The sequence below is a fragment of the Bufo bufo genome, chromosome 9 (genome assembly GCF_905171765.1).
Source record: "Bufo bufo chromosome 9, aBufBuf1.1, whole genome shotgun sequence".
Lineage (NCBI taxonomy): Eukaryota > Metazoa > Chordata > Amphibia > Anura > Bufonidae > Bufo > Bufo bufo.
Window position 1 is genome coordinate 113,545,254 of NC_053397.1, and position 24,003 is coordinate 113,569,256.

General features: G+C 41.5%; 1 protein-coding gene across 6 annotated transcripts in view; it reads right to left on the reverse strand.

Annotated features, from left to right (window-relative positions):
* Positions 1-24,003, reverse strand: part of C9H1orf112 (chromosome 9 C1orf112 homolog) — a 605,884-nt gene that overhangs the window by 538,041 nt on the left and 43,840 nt on the right. For 4 of the 6 annotated variants that reach the window (XR_005774249.1, XM_040407709.1, XM_040407711.1 and 1 more), the window contains exons 2-4: positions 19,705-19,744; positions 19,540-19,628; positions 15,465-15,569 (exon numbers count right to left, since the gene is read on the reverse strand). The exons of 1 other annotated variant lie outside the window; for it this stretch is intronic. Coding sequence is in view for 4 of the 5 variants with exons in the window: in XM_040407709.1 (XP_040263643.1) it covers positions 15,465-15,569; positions 19,540-19,628; positions 19,705-19,744 (234 nt within the window). In the remaining variant the exon portion in view is untranslated. The remainder of the gene's footprint in view (positions 1-15,464; positions 15,570-19,539; positions 19,629-19,704; positions 19,745-24,003) is intronic. One more of the 6 variants, XM_040407710.1, reaches the window with a different exon arrangement.

A 24,003-nucleotide genomic window follows, 5' to 3' on the forward strand; every position in this document is an offset into this window, starting at 1 on the left:
TAAATTTTTCATTTTCATAAAGCATAACAGGAAAAAATGCACCCCATAATTTGTTAGGCATTTTTCCTGAATACGGCAAAACTCCATACGTCGTTGTAAAATACTGTTTTGAGGAACGGCAATGGAATTTGATGAACTTGCTTTTAGGGGCTACTTTTTTCACCAATGTAGCTTTTTTTTACAGTACAAATTGTAGGTTTTTTGTACCATTTTGGTGAACAAATTGCAATTTGGTCAGTGTTTTTTATTTTTTCATACATACCGCATGGTTCCTCATGCGGTATGTATGATATAATTGTATTCTGTGGGTTAATACAGTTATGACAGTATCAAATTTATATTTTTTATGTTTTTCTACTTTTTCAGCATAAAATCACTTTTCTATTAAAAATTAATTATATTTTACACAGCCATATACTAACTTCCATAACATCTAATGTAGCTGTGTGAGGGCTTGCTTTTTGCGAGACAGGCTGTAGTTTTTATTGGTATCATTTTGGGGGTACATATGTCTTAATTTTTTATTCAATTTTTGTGAGGTCAAGTGGGCACAAATTGCAATTCTGCATTTTTATAGGCTTCCTCATGTGGTACATATTATAATTGTATTCTGTGGGTTGATACAGTTATGGTGATGTCATATTTACAGTTAGGTCCATATATATTTGGACAGACATTTTTTCTAATTTTTCTTTTGTACATTACCACAATGAATTTTGAACAAAACTATTCAGATGTAGTTGAAGTTCAGGCTCATTTCAGCTTTAATTCAGTGGGTTGAACAAACATTGCATAAAAATGTGAAGAACTAAAAACATTTTTAAATTTAATCCCTTCATTTTAGAGGCTCAAAAAATTTGACAAATGAAATAATTGTAAATAAAATGTTAATTTCTAATACTTGGTTGAAAACTCTTTGTAGGCAATGACGACCTGAAGTCTTGAACTCATGGACATCGCCAGACGCTGTGTTTCCTCCTTTTTAATGCTCTGCCAGGCCTTTACTGCAGCAGTTTTCAATTGCTGTTTGTTTGTGGGCCTCTCTGTCGGAAGTTTAGTCTTTAACTAGTGAAAATGACGATCTATTGGGTTCAGATCAGGTGACTGACTTGGCCATTCAAGAATATTCCACTTCTTTGCTTTAACCCCTTAAGGACCCTGCCATTTTTCACCTTAAGGACCAGACCATTTTTTGCAAATCTGACATGTGTCACTTTATATGGTAATAACTTTGGAACGTTTTTATTTATCTCAGGCCATTCGAGATTGTTTTCTTGTCACACATTGTACTTCATGACAGTGGTAAATTTGAGTTAAAATATTTCATTTTTATTTATAAAAAAATACCAAATTTACCAAAAATTTTGAAAAATTGGTAATTTTCTACATTTCTATTTCTCTGCTTTTAAAATAGATAGTAATACCTCCTAAAATAGTTTACTTTACATTCCCCATATATCTACTTCATGTTTGGATCATTTTGTAAATGACATTTACTGGTCACACAGCTCCCCAAACATAGCACTAAGGAAGGGCTATGGATGTGTGAGGAGTACTGAAGGGGTTAACGCTGCAGCTGAGGAGGAAGGGTAGGCTAAAGGGCAGGCTTTGATCTCCTCAGCACTAGAGAAGGAGAATTACAAGTAGCTCTGTTCTTATCAACTGTGTGTTTACTCACTGTGACTGTTTAACTGCAGGACTAGATTGTTCATCCTAGTGCGTTAAGTACCTGCAAGTTAGGACGAGCATTCTCGTCCAAGGTCCTGAACGTGTTAATAAACTCCTGGGTTGATTTGGCTTTATGTTTTCGGTCATTGTCCATCTGTATTATGAAACGCCGACCAATCAGTTTGGCTGCATTTGAGCACACAGTATGTCTCTGAAAACCCCAGAATTCATCCAGCTGCTTCTGTCCTGTGTCACATCATCAATAAACACTAGGGAACCAGTGCCACTGGCAGCCATGCATGCCCAAGCTATCACACTGACTCCGCCGTGTTTTACAGATGAAGTGGAATGCTTTGGATCATGATCTGTACCATGCCTTCGCCATACTTGTTTCTTTCCATCATTCTGGTAGAGGTAGATCTGGGTTTCATCTGTCCAAACAATGAATGTTCTTCCAGAAGTGTGCTGGTTTTTTTATATATTTTTTTTTAGCAAAGTCCAATCTAGCCTTCTTATTCTTGAGGCTTATACCGTGCAGTTTGTATTTATTTTCATGCACACTTCTCTTTATGGTAGATTTGGATATTGATATGCCTATATCCTGGAGAGTGGTGCTCCCCTTGGTTGACTGTTGTGAAGGGGTTTCTCTTCACCATGGTAATTATTCTGCCATTTTCCACCACTGTTGTCGTCCGTGGGCGTCCAGGTCTTTTTGCATTGTTGAGGTCACCAGTGCTTGGTTTCTTTCTCAGGATGTACCAAACTGTAGATTTTGCAAATCCTAATAGTGTAGCAATTTCCCCGATTTTTTCTGTTTTCACAGATGGATGGCTTGTTTCACCTGCATTGGGAGCTCCTTTGACTGCATGTTCACTTCTCAGCAAAATCTTCAAGATTTAAGTACCACAAAATTTGTGTCAGTGTCCAAATATATATGGACCTAACTGTATATAGTTTATGTTTTACGTCTTTTACAGCATAAAATCACTTTTGTATTAAAAATAAATTATATTTTACATTGCCATATACTAGGGGGACTTTCAACACTTGCCTTGTTCGATTCCGGCAGGCAGTTCTATTTTTCAAATAATATTGGAGATATGGCACTCAATATCTGGAAAATTTTGCTCAAAACAAGTCACTTTATTGATGCAATAAAATATTTAAAATGTCATACAAAGTACGTAATTTGTGCAGAATTTAAATAACATAATAATAAAAAGTCACAATCGACAATATAAAAAATCACTTAGTGTATATATAAACACACATCAGACAGCAAATGGGTACTTGTCTGTAATCTGATTGAATAGGTCCAGAAGGTTAAATTCTCAACACTAGAGCACTGAATGTATTATTGCTCAATAGTTTTCAATGAGAAATGTCACCATTGATTCGGTATATATCACCGATTATCGTTATTGTAGTGCAGTCGCAGGATTTTCTGATTTAATAATAGGAGTTATTCCGAATATATATATATATCACAGTTCATGGAACTTATCGGATTAAAGTTCAGAAGATGTTAGCTCTAGGTGGCGTCCCACCTTTTTTTTCAAGCTATTTAAATCCCTTACCTCCACAGATCTCCTTGCGTACGCAAAAAATGGTGGTAATGTGGGGTCCAGGTTCCTCCCAGACGCGTTTCGAAGTCCCAAGGGGTGCTGACTTCTTCCTCAGTGGCACCACTGAGGAAGAAGTCAGCACCCCTTGGAACTTCGAAACGCGTCTGGGAGGAACCTGGACCCCACATTACCACCATTTTTTGCGTACGCAAGGAGATCTACAGCTACACCTCCCTTACCAATAACTTCCTAAGTGATAAACTCGTCCTATATCAAGTTCAAAAACTCCTCAGAGTGAGACATTCTGATTTACAAGTAAGGAGAAATCGAATATTTGGGACGCTGAGGAAACGGTGATTGAAAAAACCGCATTGAGAAGTGGAGGTAAGGGATTTAAATAGCTTGAAAAAAAAGGTGGGACGCCACCTAGAGCTAACATCTTCTGAACTTTAATCCGATAAGTTCCATGAACTGTGATATATATATATATATATATATTCGGAATAACTCCTATTATTAAATCAGAAAATCCTGCGACTGCACTACAATAACGATAATCGGTGATATATACCGAATCAATGGTGACATTTCTCATTGAAAACTATTGAGCAATAATACATTCAGTGCTCTAGTGTTGAGAATTTAACCTTCTGGACCTATTCAATCAGATTACAGACAAGTACCCATTTGCTGTCTGATGTGTGTTTATATATACACTATAAGTGATTTTTTATATTGTCGATTGTGACTTTTTATTATTATGTTATTTAAATTCTGCACAAATTACGTACTTTGTATGACATTTTAAATATTTTATTGCATCAATAAAGTGACTTGTTTTGAGCAAAATTTTCCAGATATTGAGTGCCATATCTCCAATATTATTTGAAATTCTTTACTTTCTGGTGTTTGGAGTTTACACCTAGATATTGAGCACCTCTCCACCCTACGGAGCAGTAGAGCCACTCCATTTTTGTTAAGTTCTATTTTTCAGACTCATCAGGATCCTGATCAGTCTAAGGGTACTTTCACACTAGCGTTTTTCTTTTCCGGCATAGAGTTCCATCACAGGGGCTCTATACCGGAAAATAACTGATCAGTTTTATCCCAATGCTTTCTGAATGGAGAGTAATCCGTTCAGTTTGCATCAGGATGTCTTCAGTTCAGTCGTTTTGACTGATCAGGCAAAAGATAAAACCGCAGCATGCTACGGTTTTATCTCCAGCAAAAAAAAAAAAATGAAGACTTGCCTGAATGCCGGATCCGGAATTTTTCCCTATAGGAATGTATTAGTGCCGGATCCAGCATTCAAAATACCGGAATGCCGGATCCGTCCTTACGGCCTGCGCATGCGCAGACCGGTAAAAATGCGGAAAAAAAATTCAAGACAGATCAGTCTGACCGCATGACAAGCGGAGAGACGGATCTGTTCTTGCAATGCATTTGTGAGACGGATCCGGATCCGTCTCACAAATTCTTTCAGTCACATCAAAATCGGTGGATCCGGCAGGCAGTTCAGACAACGGAACTGCCTGCCGGATCACACTGCCGCAAGTGTGAAAGTAGCCTTAACCTGTTCTGGACACATGACGTACCAGTATGTGTGTAGGGACAATGCGCGAGGGGGTCCTGTGACCCCCCCCCCCCCCATGTTGGCGATCGCCGCAAACAGCAGGTCAATTCAGACCTGCGGTTTGTGGCTTTTACAGGTTGCAGCGGGCGACGGTGCCATTGGGTCCCCGTGCGGCTGTAGGGGGGACCAGATGGCATGGAAGGGAGCGCGATGCCTTCCTTAGGCATCGGCGCTGGCTTCCTGTGACAAGCCTGTGAGATCCAGCCCCCTGGATCTCACAGGCCAGAAGTATGAGTAATACACACTGTATTACTCATACAGCTAATGGATTCACATACAGAAGTATTGGAATGCATTGTAAAGGGGATTAGACCCACAAAAGTTGAAGTCCCAAAGTGGGACAAAAAATAAAGTGAAAGAAAGTTGAAAAAATAAAGTTTTCCACCCCAAAATTTTTACGTTTGAAGTAAAAAAAAAAAAACATAATTTTACCCAAATAAAAATTAGGAAAAAAAAATAAGAGTCATATTAGGTATCGCCGCGTCCATATCGACCGGCTCTATAAACATATCACATGACCTAACCCCTCAGATGAACACCGTTAAAAATAAAAACGGTGCTAAATAAACAATTGTTTTGTCACCTTGCATCACAAAAAGTACAACAGCAAGCGATCAAAAAGGCGTATGCCCACCAAAATAGTACCAATCTAACCTCATCCCGCAAAAAATGAGCCCCTACCTAAGACAATCGCCCATTAAAACATCTTTATTTTTTTTAAAGTCTGTTATCATGTAAAACTTAAGTAAATTAAACATATTAAGTATCGCCACGTCCGTAATAACCTGCTCTATAAAAATATCACATGACCTAACCCCTCAGATGAACACCGTAGAACAAAAAATAAAAAATTAAAATGTCAAAAAAGCAATTTTTGTCACCTTACATCAAAAAAAGTGTAATAGCAAGCGATCAAAAAGTCATATGCACCCCAAAATAGTGCCAATCAAACCGCAAACAATGAGACCCTAAGATAATTACCCAAAAACTGTAAACAAAAAAAACTATGGCTTTCAGAATATGGAGACACTAAAACAAGATTTATTTTTGTTTAAAAAATGAAATCATTGTGTAAAACTTACATAAATTAAAAAAAGTTTACATATTAGGTATCGCCGCGTCCATAATAACTTGCTCTATAAAAATATCCCATGACCTAACCCCTCAGGTGAATACTGTAAAAAATAAATAAATAAAAATAAAAAAAGTCATACACACACCAAAATAGTGCCAGTCATCTCATCCCGCCAAAATCATACCCTACACAAGATAATCGCCCAAAAACTGAAAATACTATGGCTCTCAGACTATGGAGACACTAAAACATGATTTTTTTTGTTTAAAAAATTTAATCATTGTGTAAAACGTACATAAATAAAAAAACAAATGACTTACCGGTAATTCCCTTTTCATGAATCCTCCATGACGGCATACCATGAGAGATGGCCCGCCTCCAACCAGGTAGAAACAGGAAGTATAAATTTGACCCTCCTTCGGCTCTTCCTCAGAGTCTTTCTGGACCGACAGCCTAGAGAGAGTCTTATCCTAGCATATAAAGGATTATTATATGTAACGGAACGCCTAGCACCCCGACCGGGTACCTCCGTTGAATGGATGCTCCTAGTGCTTTCCGAGGACTTCAAGCACTCCACTTGACACCGTACGCCCTGCAGACCCCACGAACCGCCGAAGCTTGGTTGAGGTCTCACCGTCTCCTACCCACCCTGGACCTACGACCAGGCTCCAGTGGGTGAACCTCTCCTACATCCAGAGAGCAGGAACCAGGAACAAGCTCTTACAAGAGCTAGTAGTTATAGCCAGGGGAGTATAGCAAATCTCCCAGCGTATAGCAATCCCCAGCGTCGATCAGTTACCCAAACATCAGCCTCAACATGATGAAGGATAAAACAGGAACTGACTGTACTTCACGTACAGCCTCTTTTATTCACAAACCAAAAACATAGTACTGCCCACAGGGTTTTGAAATACAACCAATCAATATATTACAACACATCCCCACAATGCATCATGGTTTCCTCCTCTCTGCCCTGGAGACACCCGCGGAGCAATTCAATTATCTCTCAGGACAAAGGGGAATGGCCAATACACACTTGGGGACAATGGAACAGACATCACTTACTCAAACATACAATGTCCCACCCTTTACAATACACAGACATTTAACACATTCCCAGACAGCTCAAGTCTGAGTGCATATTATTAGGTGAATGGCACTCAGACAACATGAATACAATAAAATGAGCTAACTGGGTACCCTCACATAACATACAATACAATTACACAGACAGATGGTTCTGTCACACATCTCAAAACCCCACATGTCCCCATATGGCTTGGATCTGAGCGCTCAGATGCCACAAACACAGTCAAATCGCCATGGGGTTTAAGTTTTGCATGGGCTGATGAGAGGGCCCATAATCCTGGGGCAAGAGGCTGGTAGCCAGGCCCCTCCAAAACCCAGTGGCAAGGTTTGTTTTGCCACATTATATATCTATATTTTTTATTTTTATTTTTTTGCATTCACACCAACACACTCCTTTAACTATTTATTGACCTATATGTGTGTCTCTTTATACATATCCATATACGTACTTTTGGGTGGGAAAACCGTGCCATCATGGAGGATTCATGAAAAGGGAATTACCGGTAAATAATTAGGTTTTTCCCTTTCATCCTCCATGACGGCATACCATGAGATATAACAGATTAATACTCCTATTCAGGGGGAGGGGACTATGGCCTGAAGCACCTTTCTGCCAATAGTGAGCTCCTGACTAGCTCTAGTATCTACTCTATAATGTTTAATAAATGTATGAGGACTTGACCATGTTGCTGCTTTGCATATCTGTTCTAACGAGGCGCGGCGAGCCTAGGATGCTGCAACAGATCTTGTGGAATGTGCAGTAAAGTATTTTGGTGGAGGAATATCTAACGCTTTATAGGACTCCAAAATTGCCATTTTATCCATCTGGATAAAGAGTTTTTTGGGGCTTTCTGCCCTTTAAGTGTTCCACTGAATTGGACGAATAGATAGTCTGTTTTTCTGAACGTTTTTGTAACCTCTAGATAGAGTAACACGGCCCTACGTACATCTAACTTGTGGAAATTCACTTCCCCTTCTGTTTTTGGGTTTGAGCAAAATGATGGGACAATAATCTCCTCCTGTCTGTGGAAGTTTGATACCACTTTAGGAAGGAAGGAATTGTTCAATCTGAATACAATTATGTCAGGGAACACGATGCAGAAGGGTTCCACAATTTTTAGAGCTTGAATTTCAGTTACTCTACGCGCTGAGGTGATTGACACCAAAAATAAAGTCTTTAGTGACAAATATCTCAACGAGCTTTTATTATTATTATTATTTATTATTAAAGCGCCATTCATTCCATAGCGCTGTAAATATGAGAAGAGGTATACATACATAATACAAACAATTGCACTAATCATAAACAAGACTGGTTACAAACTGGTACAGACGGAGAGAGGGCCCTGCCCGTGAGGGCTTACAATCACGGGCATGGTATGGGAGAAGGACACAGTAGGTGCGGGTGAAGTTGGTCAGGTTTCTGACAAAAAGGTTCAAACAGGGCGTTTGTCAGACCTGATAGTACCAAATCGAGATCCCAAGGGAAAAAACTGTAGGTCTTAGGAATGGTCTTAACCTATCTGCCCCTCTTAGAAAACGGATAACCCATGGATGCTCCGCAATTTTTTCTCCAAATACTGCACTTAAGGCTGATATGTGCAACCTTAAAGTGTTTGGGCATAATCTTTTTTCGAAGCCTGACTGCAGGAAGCCTAGAACTGCTTGGACCGAAAACTTCTGAGTAGAAGAAGTTTTTTCCTGAATACACCAACATCAGAACTTACTCCAAACTTTATGGTAAATTTTTTAAGTTACATCTTTTCTGCTGGCTGACAGTGTTGATAATGGCTTCTGATAGACCCTTTGATCTCAAAATCATCCTTTCAAGTTCCAGGCTGTTAGGTGTAACCTTTCTATTTGGGGATGGTAGATCGGGCCTTGGGACAGTAAATCCTGTTGCCAAGGAAGAATCCATGGGCTCTGGACTGAAAGGGTCTTCAATAATGGAAACCACAGTTTTTTTCGGCCATAGAGGGGCTATTAGAATCACATGAGCCCTGTTTAGCCGAATCTTTTTTAGAACCCTGGGAATTAATTGAAGAGGGGGAAAGGCATAGGCCAGTTGAAAGTCCCATTTTTGTGACAGCGCGTCTACCCCTACGTTTCCATCGAACGGATTTAGGGAAAAAAACTTTGTTCGTTTTGGTATTTGTGGCTGAAGCCAAAATATCTACTTGTGGTGTTCCCCAAAATTCCGTGATTTGGAGAAAACATGTTTTTCTAGGCTCCATTCTGTTGATTTTAAGGAAGTTCTGCTTAAAGTCTGCTTTTATGTTTTGGGACCCTTTTAGATGAATCGCTGATAGGGATCTTAAGTGAACCTCCGCCCAGGAAAATATTTTTTCCGTTAGCTTGCTTAGTGCTAAACTTCTTGTTCCGCCCTGATGGTTTAGGTAAGCAACTACTGTTGTATTGTCTGTTCTTACCTGAACATCTTTGTTTTGTATGAGATGGGCAAACACCTTTTTTGCTTCCCAGACTGCCATCAATTCTCTTTGATTTGAAGACAGATTTTTGTTCGACAGACCATTTTCCTTGGGAATAGAGATGAGAACAGTGCGCTCCCCATCCCCAAAGGCTTGCATCTGTCGTGATAATCAGACGTTCGGAGTTCCAAGGAACTCCTTTTGACAGATGCTCTGACTGTTTCTACCACTGCAGGGACTGAAACACTGGTGCAGGGATTAGAATTTTTACCTCTAGAGCAGGGGTGGCCAACCTGTGGCTCTTGAGCCGCATGCGGCTCTTTGCTTCTTCAAGTGCGGCTCTAGCTGTGGAGCAGGAAAGCAGTCAGGCCAGCTCACTCTCCACCCCATGCTCAGATCTCTTTTCCTGATCGGGCACTGTTGCTACTTTGCAGCTCCAGCTCACTCTCCACTACGTCCTGTTGCACACAGTGTGAGAACGTAGCACGTGGAGACACGCACTATGACCTGACATTGTGCTCGTCAGGTCACAGTGGAGAGCATGTCAGACCTGCAGAGTAGCAGGTGCCCGAGCAGGAGCCCAGTGCCTGATCAGGGGAGGGAACTTAAGTGATAGAACTGAGCATGGGGGTCTGATCTAAGCATGGGAGGTTCTGATCTTAGCATGGGGGGTGTCCTGATCTGAGCAATGGGGGTCTGATCTGAGCATGGGAGGGATCTGAGCGTGGGGGTTCAGATTTGAGCATGGGGGCATTGTTTGAGCATAGGTTGGTCCGGTCTGAGAATGTGAGGGTCAGATCTGAGAAGGGGGAGATCTGAGAAGGGGGGGGGGGGGGGAGATCTGAGCACTGAGGGTCTGACACTGGGAGTCTGATTTGTGTTGTCTGATTCAAGCATTGGGGTTCTTATTTTGGGGGTCTGATTGGAGGTCTGATGAGGTATGGGGATCTTATTTTAGGTCAGATGCGGATTGGGGATCTGATTTAGGAGTCTGATCTGAGGTCTGATGAAAAATATATATTTACATTTTTTCTCTGCTAATGAAAACTAAGAAAATAATATTTTTATCAGACCTCAGATCAGATGAAAAATCTTTTTTCTCTTATTTTTACTAGATACATCTTGTAGGGCAAAAAATACGGTGACTCGTGTGAAAATGTATAGCTTGTGGCTCCTGATAGTCGTACTTTTTTTTCTTTTGGCTCTTTGTGTCTGTAAGGTTGGCCACCCCTGCTCTAGAGAATCCGGGCTTCTGTTCCAACACTCTAATATCCATTGTTGCAGGATCCGGGAGTGGAACTGTGCCCGTCCTCACGGCAGGGATGCATGAGGTCAGGGAACCCAGTAGCTTCATTGCTTCCCTGATTGTACATACGGATTGATTTTGGAAATTTGTCACCTTTTCGCTTATTCCCATTACTTTCTGGGTTGTAAGAACTGTCTCTTGGCGAGTCATATCTAGATGGACTCCTAGGAAGGGTAAATTCTGAGATGGGCAAGGATTTGACTTTTTCAAGTTTATTAACCAACCTGTTCGATACAATGTCTGGCAAGATAGAAACAGATTGTTTTCGAGAGCTGTCTCTGAGTTGCCTACGATCAAGAGGTCGTCTAGGTATCAGCCTTCTTGTCCATGGGGTCTTTTAAAGTCCCCATATCTTCGAATGGGAGAGCATTAGCCCCATTAACTAGTTTAGATAGAGATACGTCAACTTTAGGGCAAGTTGTTAGTAGGGTCTCATCTTCTTCACAAAAGGGAAGGCAACATTTCATCATCTTTGGAATAAACAGTTTTCTATCTGGAGATTTCCATTCTCTTAATTAATTCCAGCATGTTTTTATGGACCGGAAATGCTCTTTGTTCTAGACGGACCTCTGCACTTTTTCGTCCGAAAGCCCCATAGTAGCCCTGATAGCTTTTACTAATTCTTTTGTGTCCTCAGAGGAAAAAAGGAAGTTTTTATATTCTGAATCAGACCCAGAAGAGTCCTCAGAATCCGGATCCTCTGAATCCGATTCCTGCTCTGAGTCAGAGGATGATGATTCGGAGATGCTCATTTTAGTATCTCTGTTTTGAGCTAGATGTCCCAGGGGTAACTACAGGATTTTCTGCTATGGCAGATCTCATTTCTTCCCTTATTACATCTCTTAGCTCCTCTCTAATAGACGGGACTAAGTCCTTCACCAGATTAGAGGTACATTTCTTACAGAGCTTTTTGTTATATGTGTCGGGCAATCTAACTGAGCACATAACACATTGTTTTGTTTTTGGACTAGCTTTTTTTCTGAGCTCCATCCTTCTCACTCTGCAATCACACAGGGAGAGAAAGAGAGAGAGAGAGAGAGAGAGAAACAGGTATATACTGGGGTTAGCAAAAGGTAATGTAACCAGCCTTCCCCCCCCCCCCCCCAGGAGACCTTGACTTTCGATAGAGGGTCCACGAGAGGCTCCCATCTGACCAGCACCTTGTTCAGACATGTTTACACTATCCTCTCTAAACCCCTCTTAAATACTCTCACCTGCAGACCTCAGATCAGTGGGCGACTTCCGCCATGATCCAGCGAGTCGATTGTAGCTCCGCCCCCTCAGCATGCGTTCCACATACCGGAAGTACCTTTTGGAACGCACATGAGCCGCATTCGACTTCCGGTGGCGTCATCGTGAGAGCCGAAACTATCGGATCACGATGAGGAGCTTGCGAACAGAACGGAGAACTCCCTAAGTGTCCGGTCGCACATGGACCTCCGCGCCCGACGCGCACTGCGGGAGTTAAGGAGCAGCGATACCTGGCCATCTTCACAGCACCTCAATACCCAACTAGGGTACGGGCGCTGTTGCTCCTCTCATGTGCAGATAAGGCATTCTTTTCTTCTTCTGGCTCTGCCTGCCTGAAAACAGAACGGGCTCATAGCATGTGCCATGAGGATGATGCTTGTCCTACCTGGAGGGACAGGGAGACACTGAAGAAGAGCCGAAGGAGGGTCAAATTTATACTTCCTGTCCCTACCTGGCTGGAGCCGGGACATCTCATGGTATGTCGTCATGGAGGATGAAAGGGAAAAAATAGTATACATATTAGATATCGCTGCGTCCGTGACAACCTGGTCTATAAAAATACCACATGATCTAACCTGTAAATAACAAAAAATAAAAACGGTACCAAAACAGCTATTTCTTGTTACCTTGCCTCACAAAAAGTGTAATATAGAGCAACCAAAAATCATATGTACCCTAAACTAGTACCAACAAAACTGCTACCCTATCCCGTAGTTTCTAAAATGGGGTCACTTTTTTGGAGTTTCTACTCTAGGGGTGCATCAGGGGAGATTCAAATGGGACATGGTGTCAAAAAGCCAGTCCAATAAAATCTGCCTTCTAAAAACCGTATGGCATTCCTTTCCTTCTGCGCCCTGCCGTGTGCCCGTACAGCAGTTTACGACCACATATGGGGTGTTTCTGTAAACTACAGAATCAGGGCCATAAAAATTTAGTTTTAATTGAATGTTAACCCTTGCTTTGTAACTGGAAAAAAAAAATTAAAATGGAAAACCTGCCAAAAAAAGTGAAATTTTGAAACTCTCTATTTTCCATAAATTTTTGTGGAACATCTAAAGGGTTAACAAAGTTGGTAAAATCTGTTTTTAATAACTTGAGGGGTGTAGTTTCTAGAATGGGGTCATATTTGGGTGGTTTCTATTATGTAAGCCTCACAAAGTGACTTCAGACCTGAACTGGTCCTTGTAAAGTGGGTTTTTGAAAATTTCTGAGAAATTTCAAGATTTGCTTCTAAACTTCTAAGCCTTGTAAAGTCCCCAAAAAATCTAATGTCATTCCGAAAATGATCCTAACATGAAGTAGATATATGGGGAATGTAAAGTAATAACTATTTTTGTAGGTATTACTATGTATTATAGAAGAGAAATTGAAACTTGGAAATTTGCTAATTTTTCAAAATTGTTGGCAAATTTGGTATTTTTTTTATAAATAAAAATGCATTTTTTTTACTCCATTTTACCAGTGTCACGAAGTACAATATGTAACGAAAAAACAATCTCAGAATGGCCTGGATAAGTCAAAGCGCTTTTAAAGTTATCACCACATAAAGTGACACTGGTCAGATTTGCAAAAAATGGCATGGTCCTTAAGGTGAAATATGGCCGCGTCCTTAAGGGGTTACATGGCCCCTGCTCTCTACCAAGAGTGTGGCTAATGCCTCCCTATTATATCTCTACACTATGTGTAAGCTGTCCCTGAACTGCTCAATAGTAATATTTTGTGAATAAAATCTTTACTAATCACTGTCCCTAGTGCCTGTAATGTCTCTCCCTGCACTGGAAAATGGCGGATACAGGGGCAGGAGGAGGGTTTTTATAAAGGCTGTGATATCACAGGTAGTGTTCAGCGAAACGAGCTTCGGATGCTACATCCGAAGTCACTTTGTTCAAAATGTCAGAATAATACTGTGCTGAGATCAGTCTCCTTACAGTATTAAAATGTAAGGGTTCCGATGAGCCAAAGTTAGTTATTCATGAAGGTGCGCATGACTTGGTAGTTGATTTTTAAAGTGGAAAACCACTTTAAAACTTGAAACCGAACTCTGCTTTGGTTCCGAGGTACTAGTCCTAGTAAATTGAGTGATGGACTGACATGAAGGATCCTGCACCAACAATAGAGAGCACTCAGGGACCCTGCTCTATTAAGATTGCTGTAATCCCTGCAGATGAACCACCAACGATCTGACCTAGCCTGCTCATAGGTGAAAAACCCTTTAACAGTCTAATGGCACATGAAATGTAGCATTAGCTTGTTAAGTTACACAGATGGAATATCAAAGGGATAATCTCAGAATAATATTTTACATAAAATAAAAAAAAGTCACTGAATTGAATTTTTTTTTATATATCATAGCCGCATATCAAAGGTTTTGATTAGTGTAGGTCTGAGCGCTCCCACCGCATATAGTACTCTACTTGCTGCAGGACACAGGTTCAATTAAAAGTCTATAAGCCCATCTTGATTCAGCAACAAGCAGGGAGGAGAGATTGTGATAGGTGAGCCGGTCCCTAAGGGGTTAAAAATGCGGTGAGGTGAAAATGAGCCCAGTCCCTAAGGGGTTAAAAATGCCCGATTAGTCAGAAAAATGCATTGCAATACCGGATCCGTTTTTCCGGTGTCATTCGGCAAAACAGATCTGGTATTTTTTTTTTTTTACATTTTTAAAGGCCTGAGCATGTGCAGACCGGAATACCGGATCCATCAATGTGGCAATTTGAATGCCGGATCTAATACATTCCTATGGAAAAAAATGCCAGATCAGGTATTTAGGCAAGTGTTCAGTTTTTTCGGCCGGAGATAAAACCGCAGCATGCTGCGGTATTATCTCTGTCCTGAAAAGTCAAAAAGACTGAACTGAAGACATCCTAATGCATCCTAAACGGATTGCTCTCAGAATGCTCATTCAGAATGCATTAGGATAAAACTGATCAGTTCTTTTCCGGTATAGAGCCCCTAGGACGGAAGTCTATGGCGGAAAGGGAAAACGCTAGTGTGAAAGTACCCTAACATCCATAACATTTTTATTTTTTTTCACCAATGTAGCAGTACAAGGGCTTATTTTTTGCGTGACAGGCTGTGGTTTGTATTGCTATCATTTTGGGATGCATTTGACTTTTTGATCAATTTTTTTGGAAGGGGAGGTGACAGAAATCAGCAGTTCTATCATTGTTTTTTAATTTTTTTCTTTTTACGGCATTTACCACGCAGGATTATTAACAATATGCTTTTATAGATCAGGTTGTTACGGACACGGCAATACTATATGTAATTTATTTTTTTTCAATTTATCATACATTTATTGTGAGTATTTCTTATTTTTCCCAACTTTTTACTCGGGTAATTTATGATTGTTCCTACTCACTGGAATATTTGTTCTCTTAAATTCTTTCTGTAATCAAAAATCATTAGCAGATAAGCTGACAATTGTAGTGATAATTGGAATAAATACCTTAAGAATATTCCGTAATATGTTTTTCATTTCGGTATTTTGACTTGATAACTGGGATGACTGGCTTGAGATTTCAAATACTAAATTGTGAAAATGCTTTACAGCCTAAAGAAAAAATAGCCATCAAAAAGTAAATTATCAAAATAAATATCAACAGAATTTATCTTAAATAATACAGTATCCTAGAGGATCTATTATGAACATGGATCAAAGTGTTTTTCCAACATTTACAAGTAGGGTTAGGCAGCCAAAATATTATACATTTTAAAATTTGTAAACGTTACCAATTCTTTGCCATTTCATTTTTTTCTGGACTTCTCCATTCCTTGCCCCCTCATGTTGATATGGGTACATGATTTCATCCAAAGTGAAGATGTGTACCAAACCTAGGTGACGTTACTATAGACAGAACTTTACACTACCTCTTGAAGCTCATCAAGAGAATGCCAAGAGTGTGCAAAGCAGTAATCAAAGCAAAAGGTGGCTACTTTGAAGAACCTAGAATATGACATTTTCAGTTGTTTCACACTTGTTTGTTATGTATATAATTCCACATGTGTTAATTCATAGCTTTGATGCCTTCAGTGTGAATCTACAATTTTCATAGTCATGAAAATACAGAAAACTCTTTGAATGAGAAGGTGTGGACAAACTTTTGGTCTGTACTGTACATATATACACTCACCTAAAGAATTATTAGGAACACCATACTAATACGGTGTTGGACCCCCTTTTGCCTTCAGAACTGCCTTAATTCTATGTGGCATTGATTCAACAAGGTGCTGATAGCATTCTTTAGAAATGTTGGCCCATATTGATAGGATAGCATCTTGTAGTTGATGGAGATTTGAGGGATGCACATCCAGGGCACGAAGCCCCCGTTCCACCACATCCCAAAGATGCTCTATTGGGTTGAGATCTGGTGACTGTGGGGGCCATTTTAGTACAGTGAACTCATTGTCATGTTCAAGAAACCAATTTGAAATGATTCGAGCTTTGTGACATGGTTCATTATCCTGCTGGAAGTAGCCATCAGCGGATGGGTACATGGTGGTCATGAAGGGATGGACATGGTCAGAAACAATGCTCAGGTAGCCCGTGGCATTTAAATGATGCCCAATTGGCACTAAGGGGCCAAAAGTGTGCCCAGAAAACATCCCCCACACCATTACACCACCACCAGCCTGCACAGTGGTAACAAGGCATGATGGATACATGTTCTCATTCTGTTTACACCAAATTCGGACTCTACCATTTGAATGTCTCAACAGAAATCAAGACTCATCAGACCAGGCAACATTTTTCCAGTCTTCAACAGTCCAATTTTGGTGAGCTCGTGCAAATTGTAGCCTCTTTTTCCTATTTGTAGTGGAGATGAGTGGTACCCGGTGGGGTCTTCTGCTGTTGTAGCCCATCCGCCTAAAGGTTGTGCGTGTTGTGGCTTCACAAATGCTTTGCTGCATACCTCGGTTGTAATGAGTGGTTATTTCAGTCAACGTTGCTCTTCTATCAGCTTGAATCAGTCGGCCCATTCTCCTCTGACCTCTAGCATCCACAAGGCATTTTCGCCCTCAGGACTGCCGCATACTGGATGTTTTTCCCTTTTCACACCATTCTTTGTAAACCCTAAAAATGGTTGTGCGTGAAAATCCCAGTAAGGGCTCTTTCACACTTGCGTTCTTTTCTTCCGGCATAGAGTTCCGTCGTCGGGGCTCTATGCCGGAAGAATCCTGATCAGGATTATCCTAATGCATTCTGAATGGAGAGAAATCCGTTCAGGATGCATCAGGATGTCTTCAGTTCCGTAACGGAACGTTTTTTGGCCGGAGAAAATACCGCAGCATGCTGCGCTTTTTGCTCCGGTCAAAAATCCAGAACACTTGCCGCAAGGCCGGATCCGGAATTAATGCCCATTGAAAGGCATTAATCCGGATCCGGCCTTAAGCTAAACGTCGTTTCGGCGCATTACCGGATCCGACGTTTAGCTTTTTCTGAATGGTTACTATGGCACCCAGGACGCTATTAAAGTCCTGGGTGCCATAGTAGTAGTGGGGAGCGGGGGAGCAGTATACTTACAGTCCGTGCGGCTCCCGGGGCGCTTTAGAATGACGTCAGGGCGCCCCACACGCATGGATGACGTGATCACATGGATCATGTGATCCATGCGCATGGGGCGCTCTGACGTCATTCTGGAGCGCCCGGGGAGCCGCACGGACTGTAAGTATACTGCTCCCCCGCTCCCCACTACTACTATGGCAGCCAGGACTTTAATAGCGTCCTGGGTGCCATAGTAACACTGAATGCATTTTGAAGACGGATCCGTCTTCAAATGCTTTCAGTTCACTTGCGTTGTTTTTGCACCTCCGGCAAATGGAGTGCACGCCGGATCCGGACAACGCAAGTGTGAAAGAGCCCTAACTGAGCAGATTGTGAAATACTCAGACCGGCCCGTCTGGCACCAACAACCATGCCACGCTCAAAATAGCTTAAATCACCTTTCTTTCCCATTCTGACATTCAGTTTGGAGTTCAGGAGATTGTCTTGACCAGGACCACCCCCCTAAATGCATTGAAGCAACTGCCATGTGATTGGTTGACTAGATAATTGCATTAATGAGAAATAGAACAGGTGTTCCTAATAATTCTTTAGGTGATATATATATACATACATACACACATATATATACATATACACACACACATACATACACACAGTTTTGCTTGGGCTATAGTAGGGTTAGTTTTTAAGTCTGTCCTTGTGCGTTTAAATGGGGTTATCCTGGAATTTATATTGATGAGACCCCCGCTGATCAGCCCATCCTAGACCATGTAATGTCACTATAAATCAATCACATGGCCTAGTTAAAACTCAGGCCCATTGAAGTGAATGGGACTGAGCTGCAATACCAAGCACAGCCATTATACAATGGATGGCGCTTTGCTTGTAAAACTGCCGGAAAGCTGCGCTCACCAGACTTCGGGGAGTGTGGTGGTTCCCTGAAAGAACTGATTGCGGGGGTGCCGGGACTCTGACCCCGCCGATCTGATATTAATGACCTATGTAGAGGATAGTTGATCAATATAGATTTTAGGATAACCCATTTAAGAAGAAAGCGAATGGAAGGATGATGCCATACAATGATTCAAGGGTTTCTACCACCAAAAATACAGTTATGTAGCTGACTGATATAGCGATGCGCTAATGTCATACTACATAACAGTATGTTTCTGACATTTGTCCCTGCAGCCGTTTTTGTAAAATAAGCACTTTTATAATATGCTAATGAGCCTCTAGGTGCTATGTGGGCGTAAAATCAGCACCTAGAGGCTCCGTCTACTCACGCTTTATCCCGCCCAGGTCCCCTGTTCTGCCCGCCCTGCTCCTCTTTAATGATGTCACTGTTCCCTGGATCGCAGACGAAATCCCGCGCCTGCGCCGTTCACTTCTGTATTCGCAGTAGGCGCAGTGAGTGAAGGCCACTCTCCTAATGCCGGCATCCTCACTGTGACAGTCGGCGCAGTGAGGAATCCAGCACCAGGAGTGCATCATTCATTCACTCACTGCGCCTGCGCCGAATACAATAGTGAACTGCGCAGGCGCGGGATTTAGTCTGCGATGCAGGGAACAGTGACATCAATCAAGCGGGGCGGGCAGAACAGGGGACCTTGGCGGGATAAAGGGTGAGTAGACGGAGCCTCTAGGTGCTGATTTTACGCCCACATAGCACCTAGAGGCTCATTAGCATATTATAAAAGTGGTTATTTTACAAAAACGGCTGCAGGGACAAATGTCAGAAACATACTGTTATGTAGTGCTGACATTAGCGCATCGCTATATCAGTCAGCTACATAACTGTATTTCTGGTGGTAGAAACCCTTTAAGTGTTGTCCATGTGAAATGAAACACAAAACATGACAACATGCTGTGAAACAATACATGACAGCTAAATGTTAACATTTTTTTTCTTTTTTATAAACAAATTAAACAGGCACAAAATAAACAAAAAAAAAAAATAGCCTGACAAAGGACATTTACGTCACAGGTGTTCAGATGTGTAGTCTTCTGGGTTTGTTACCTTTGGTAGAAGTTGTCGAAATAAATCACGTTCCAATGCCAAAATACTGATGTGAGGCATAAACATTTCTGTAACAATTCTGAACAATCCTAAAAGAGTGGGGGTGAAACTTTACAAACCGGAAACCAACAAAACGTATTTTTTTTAAAATTTCCATTTACTTACGTATTTTTTCCTTCCCATCATTTGAACATTGAAACATGGAGTATGAATTATTAAGGAAAACAATGAATTGCCATACTTTATTAGCGTACCCATTTTAAAAACTACACAAAACCTGCCATAGTCCATATTCTACGGTTATTTTTAGCATACATTTTTGTATCACTTTCAAGGTAATGTATCAGAAAAAGATCTAGTAGTTTTAAATCCACTCTTCCATATCTTAAAAAGTTTTTTGATTGTTTTTTTTTTTAATTTTCCATATCACTAAAATTACTGTAATTTTCACATTGGCCACACAGCCTAATAATAGGTGCCACTTGGTCTGTACAGATAACTTCTCAGTGGTCATCTAATAATCTTACAATGAAAGATATGACCTAAATATAGATAAACACAGGATCCACAATTCACAACAGATTATGTTCATAGCTTAGGGTATTTTCACACTAGCGGCAGGACGGATCCGACAGGTTGTTCACCCTGTTGGATCCGTCCTGCCGCTATTTCGCCGTGCTGCCGGACTGCAGCGCAACACGGCAGTGCACGGCGAGAGTCCGCCGAGCTAAAAAGTCAGACATGTAGTACTTTTATTTCGGCAACCTCTCGCCGTGCTGCGTCTGAGCTCCGCCCCTCATCCCTATTATAGTCAATGGGGACGGAGCAGCAGTCTGGCGGCATGGCAAAATAGCGGCAGGACGGATCCGACAGGGTGAACAGCCTGTCGGATCCGTCCTGCTGCTAATGTGAAAGTAGCCTGATCCATTCCTTCCCTGCTAGAATGCATATTTCTATATGATGTTAAAGGGGTTTTCCAGGATTTTAATATTCATGACCTATCCTAAGGATAAGTCATCAAAATCAGATTGGTGGGGATCCAACCCTTAGCACCCCTGCCGATCAGCTAGTTGGAAGAGATGGCCACGCTCCGTGCGAGCGCAGCCTTCCCATCATTATTTACCTGCTCGCCATCGAGCAGGTGTTATTAAAAGCAGTACCATTCATTTCAGTGGGACGGCTCTTTCCTATTCAAGTGTGTAGGAATGAGCCATCCAATTGAAATGAAACAGTTTTTAATTACACCTGCTTGCTGCTGCAACATCAACAGCGAGCAAGAAAACATCGAAGGGAAGACTGCACTCGCGTGGAGCGCGCACTTCTCTTCAACCAACTGATCGGCAGGGTGCCAGGAGTCAGAACCCGGGCTAATCTGATATCGATGACTAGAGATAAACCATTAATTTGTCATGAAGCGTATTTAATTCAGGTCTATCCCAGCCTGCAGTTAAACTTTAGGGAGAATGTATCTCTGTGTACACCACTGTGCGATGCAGCAACATGCATAACTAGTCATTTCTGGTAGCAAAACAGTTACTGTGCATCAGAATGACAGGCTAGTCACATATTGACGTTCAGGCCACCAACATTCCTAGCTAACCCCAGTTAAAGCATAAGAAAAACATACAGCAGCCTTCAGTAAAGAGAAAAAAAAAAAAAAAAAAAAAACACTGAACACCCCAATGACTCTTTAGTGGAACAAAATAAGGACATGGAATTAGTGGAGAAAAAAAAAAGTTTTTACTCCATGTGCAAACGCATGCTTTTAAATTCCTTCTGTTAGCTGTAGAATGACTAAGGCCTCATGCATACGGCCGTTGTTTTGGTCCGCATCCGAGCCCCGTTTTGGCGGCTCAGATGCAGACCCATTCACTTCAATGTTCCATAGCCCCGCAAAAAAATAATATGTCCTATTCTTGTCTGTTTTGCGGACAAGAATAGGCATTTCTACAATGGGCCGCCCGTTCCACAAATTGCGGAAGGCACACAGGCGGCTTCAGTTTTTTGCAGATCCATGGTTTGCGAACCGCAAAAAAAAACGGAACGGTCGTGTGAATGAGGCTTTAGGCTTAGTTCACACTTCACATATTTGGTCAGATATTCTCATTAGTTATTGTCAGCCCGAAGCAGGTACAGGTCAAAACCACAGAATAGGTGCAGACACGTAATTCGAGAGCAGGCTTGGCTCCTGAATTTGGCTCACAATAAGGCCTCATGCACACGGCCGTCGTTTTGGTCTGCATCCAAGCCGCAGTTTTGGCGACTCGGATGTGGACCCATTCACTTCAAAAAATACATTTCTATATAAATTTTTCTCTAAATTTATTGTTCTACATAAAAAAATATGTTTGGGTAAAAAAAATAAATGGTTTGGGTAAAAGTTATAGCGTTTACAAACTATGGTAAAAAAATCTGAATTTCCGCATTTTGAAGCAACTCTGATTTTCTGAGCACCTGTCATGTTTCCTGAGGTTCTACAATGGCCAGACAGTACAAACACCCCACAAATGACCCCATTTCGGAAAGTAGACACCCTAAGGTATTCACTGATGGGCATAGTGAGTTTATAGAACTTTTTATTTTTTGTCACAAGTTAGCGGAAAATGATGATTTTTTTTTTTTCCCTTACAAAGTCTCATATTCCACTAACTTGTGACAAAAAATAAAAACTTCCATGAACTCACTATGCCCATCACAAAATACCTTGGGGTGTCTTCTTTCCAAAATGGGGTCACTTGTGGGGTAGTTATACTGCCCTGGCATTTTAGGGGCCCTAATGCGTGAGAAGTAGTTTGAAATCAATATGTGTAAAAAATGCCCTGTGAAATCCTAAAGGTGCTCTTTGGAATGTGGGCCCCTTTGCCCACATAGGCTGCAAAAAAGTGTCACACATGTAGTATCGCTGTACTCAGGAGAAGTAGGGCAATGTGTTTTGGGGTGTATTTTTACATATACCCATGCTGGGTGAGAGAAATATTTCTCTAAAAGTCAACTTTTCCCATTTTTTTATACAAAGTTGTCATTATAGAGAGATATTTCTCTCACCCAGCATGGGTATATGTAAAAAGACACACCAAAACACATTGCCCAACTTCTCCTAAGTACAGAGATACCACATGTGTGACACTTTTGCAGCCTAGGTGCGCAAAGGGGCCCAAATTCCAATGAGTATCTTTTAAGAGGGCATTTGGATTCCAGACTTCTTCTCACGCTTTAGACCCCATTTTGAAAAGAAGACACCCCAAGGTATTCCGTGAGGGGCATGGCGAGTTCATAGAAGTTTTTTTTTTTTTAGCACAAGTTAGCGGAAATTGATTTTTTTTTGTTTTTTCTCACAAATTCTCCCTTTCTGCTAACTTGTGACAAATAATAAAATTTTACATGAACTCGCCATGCCCCTCACAAAATACCTTGAGGGGTCTTCTTTCCAAAATGGGGTCACATGTGGGGTATTTATACTGCCGTGGTATTTTAGGGGCCCTAAAGCGTGAGAAGTCTGGAGTATAAATGTCTAAAAAATTTTACACATTTGGATTCCGTGAGGGGTATGGTGAGTTCATGTGAGATTTTATTTTTTTGTCACAAGTTAGTGGAATATGAGACTTTGTAAGAAAAAATTAATAAATAAATAAATATCAATTTCCACTTACTTGTGCCAAAAAAAATGTCTGAATGGAGTCTTACAGGGGGGTGATCAATGACAGGAGGGTGATCAGGGAGTCTATATGGGGTGATCACCCCCCTGTAATGCTCTATTCAGACGTCCGTATGTGCTTTGCGGATTCGATCCATGGATCCGCAAAACACATACAGACCTCTGAATGGAGCCAGCCTTACAGGGGGGTGATCAGGGAGTCTATATGTCATTGATCACCCCCCTGTAAGGCTCCATTCAGACGTCCCTATGTGTTGATCGGATCCGCAAAAAACATACGGACGTCTGAATGGAGCCTTGCAGGGGGGTGATCAATGACACGGGGGGTGATCAGGGAGTCTAATATGGGGTGATCAGGGGTTAATAAGTGACAGGGGATGGGGGTGTAGTGTAGTGGTGTTTGGTGCTACTTATTACAGAGCTGCCTGTGTCCTCTGGTGGTCGATCCAAGCAAAAGGGACCACCAGAGGACCAGGTAGCAGGTATATTAGACGCCGTTATCAAAACAGCGTCTAATATACCTTTTAGGGGTTAAAGAAAAAAAAAAAATTGCATCTACAGCCTGCCAGCGAACGATCGCCGCTGGCAGACTGTAGATCAGCTAGTTTACCTCCGGTTCCTGTGAACGCGCGCGTCCGTGTGCGCACCTTCACAGGAAATCTCGCGTCACACGAGAGGACGCGCCGGCGCGTCCAGGAGGAATAACAGGGCCGCCGCAAAGACGCAATCCTGCGTACGGCGGTCCTGTAGTGGTTAATTTTCAGTTCTTCTGACGGATCAAAAGAAAAGGCAAAATAAATGGTGATGTC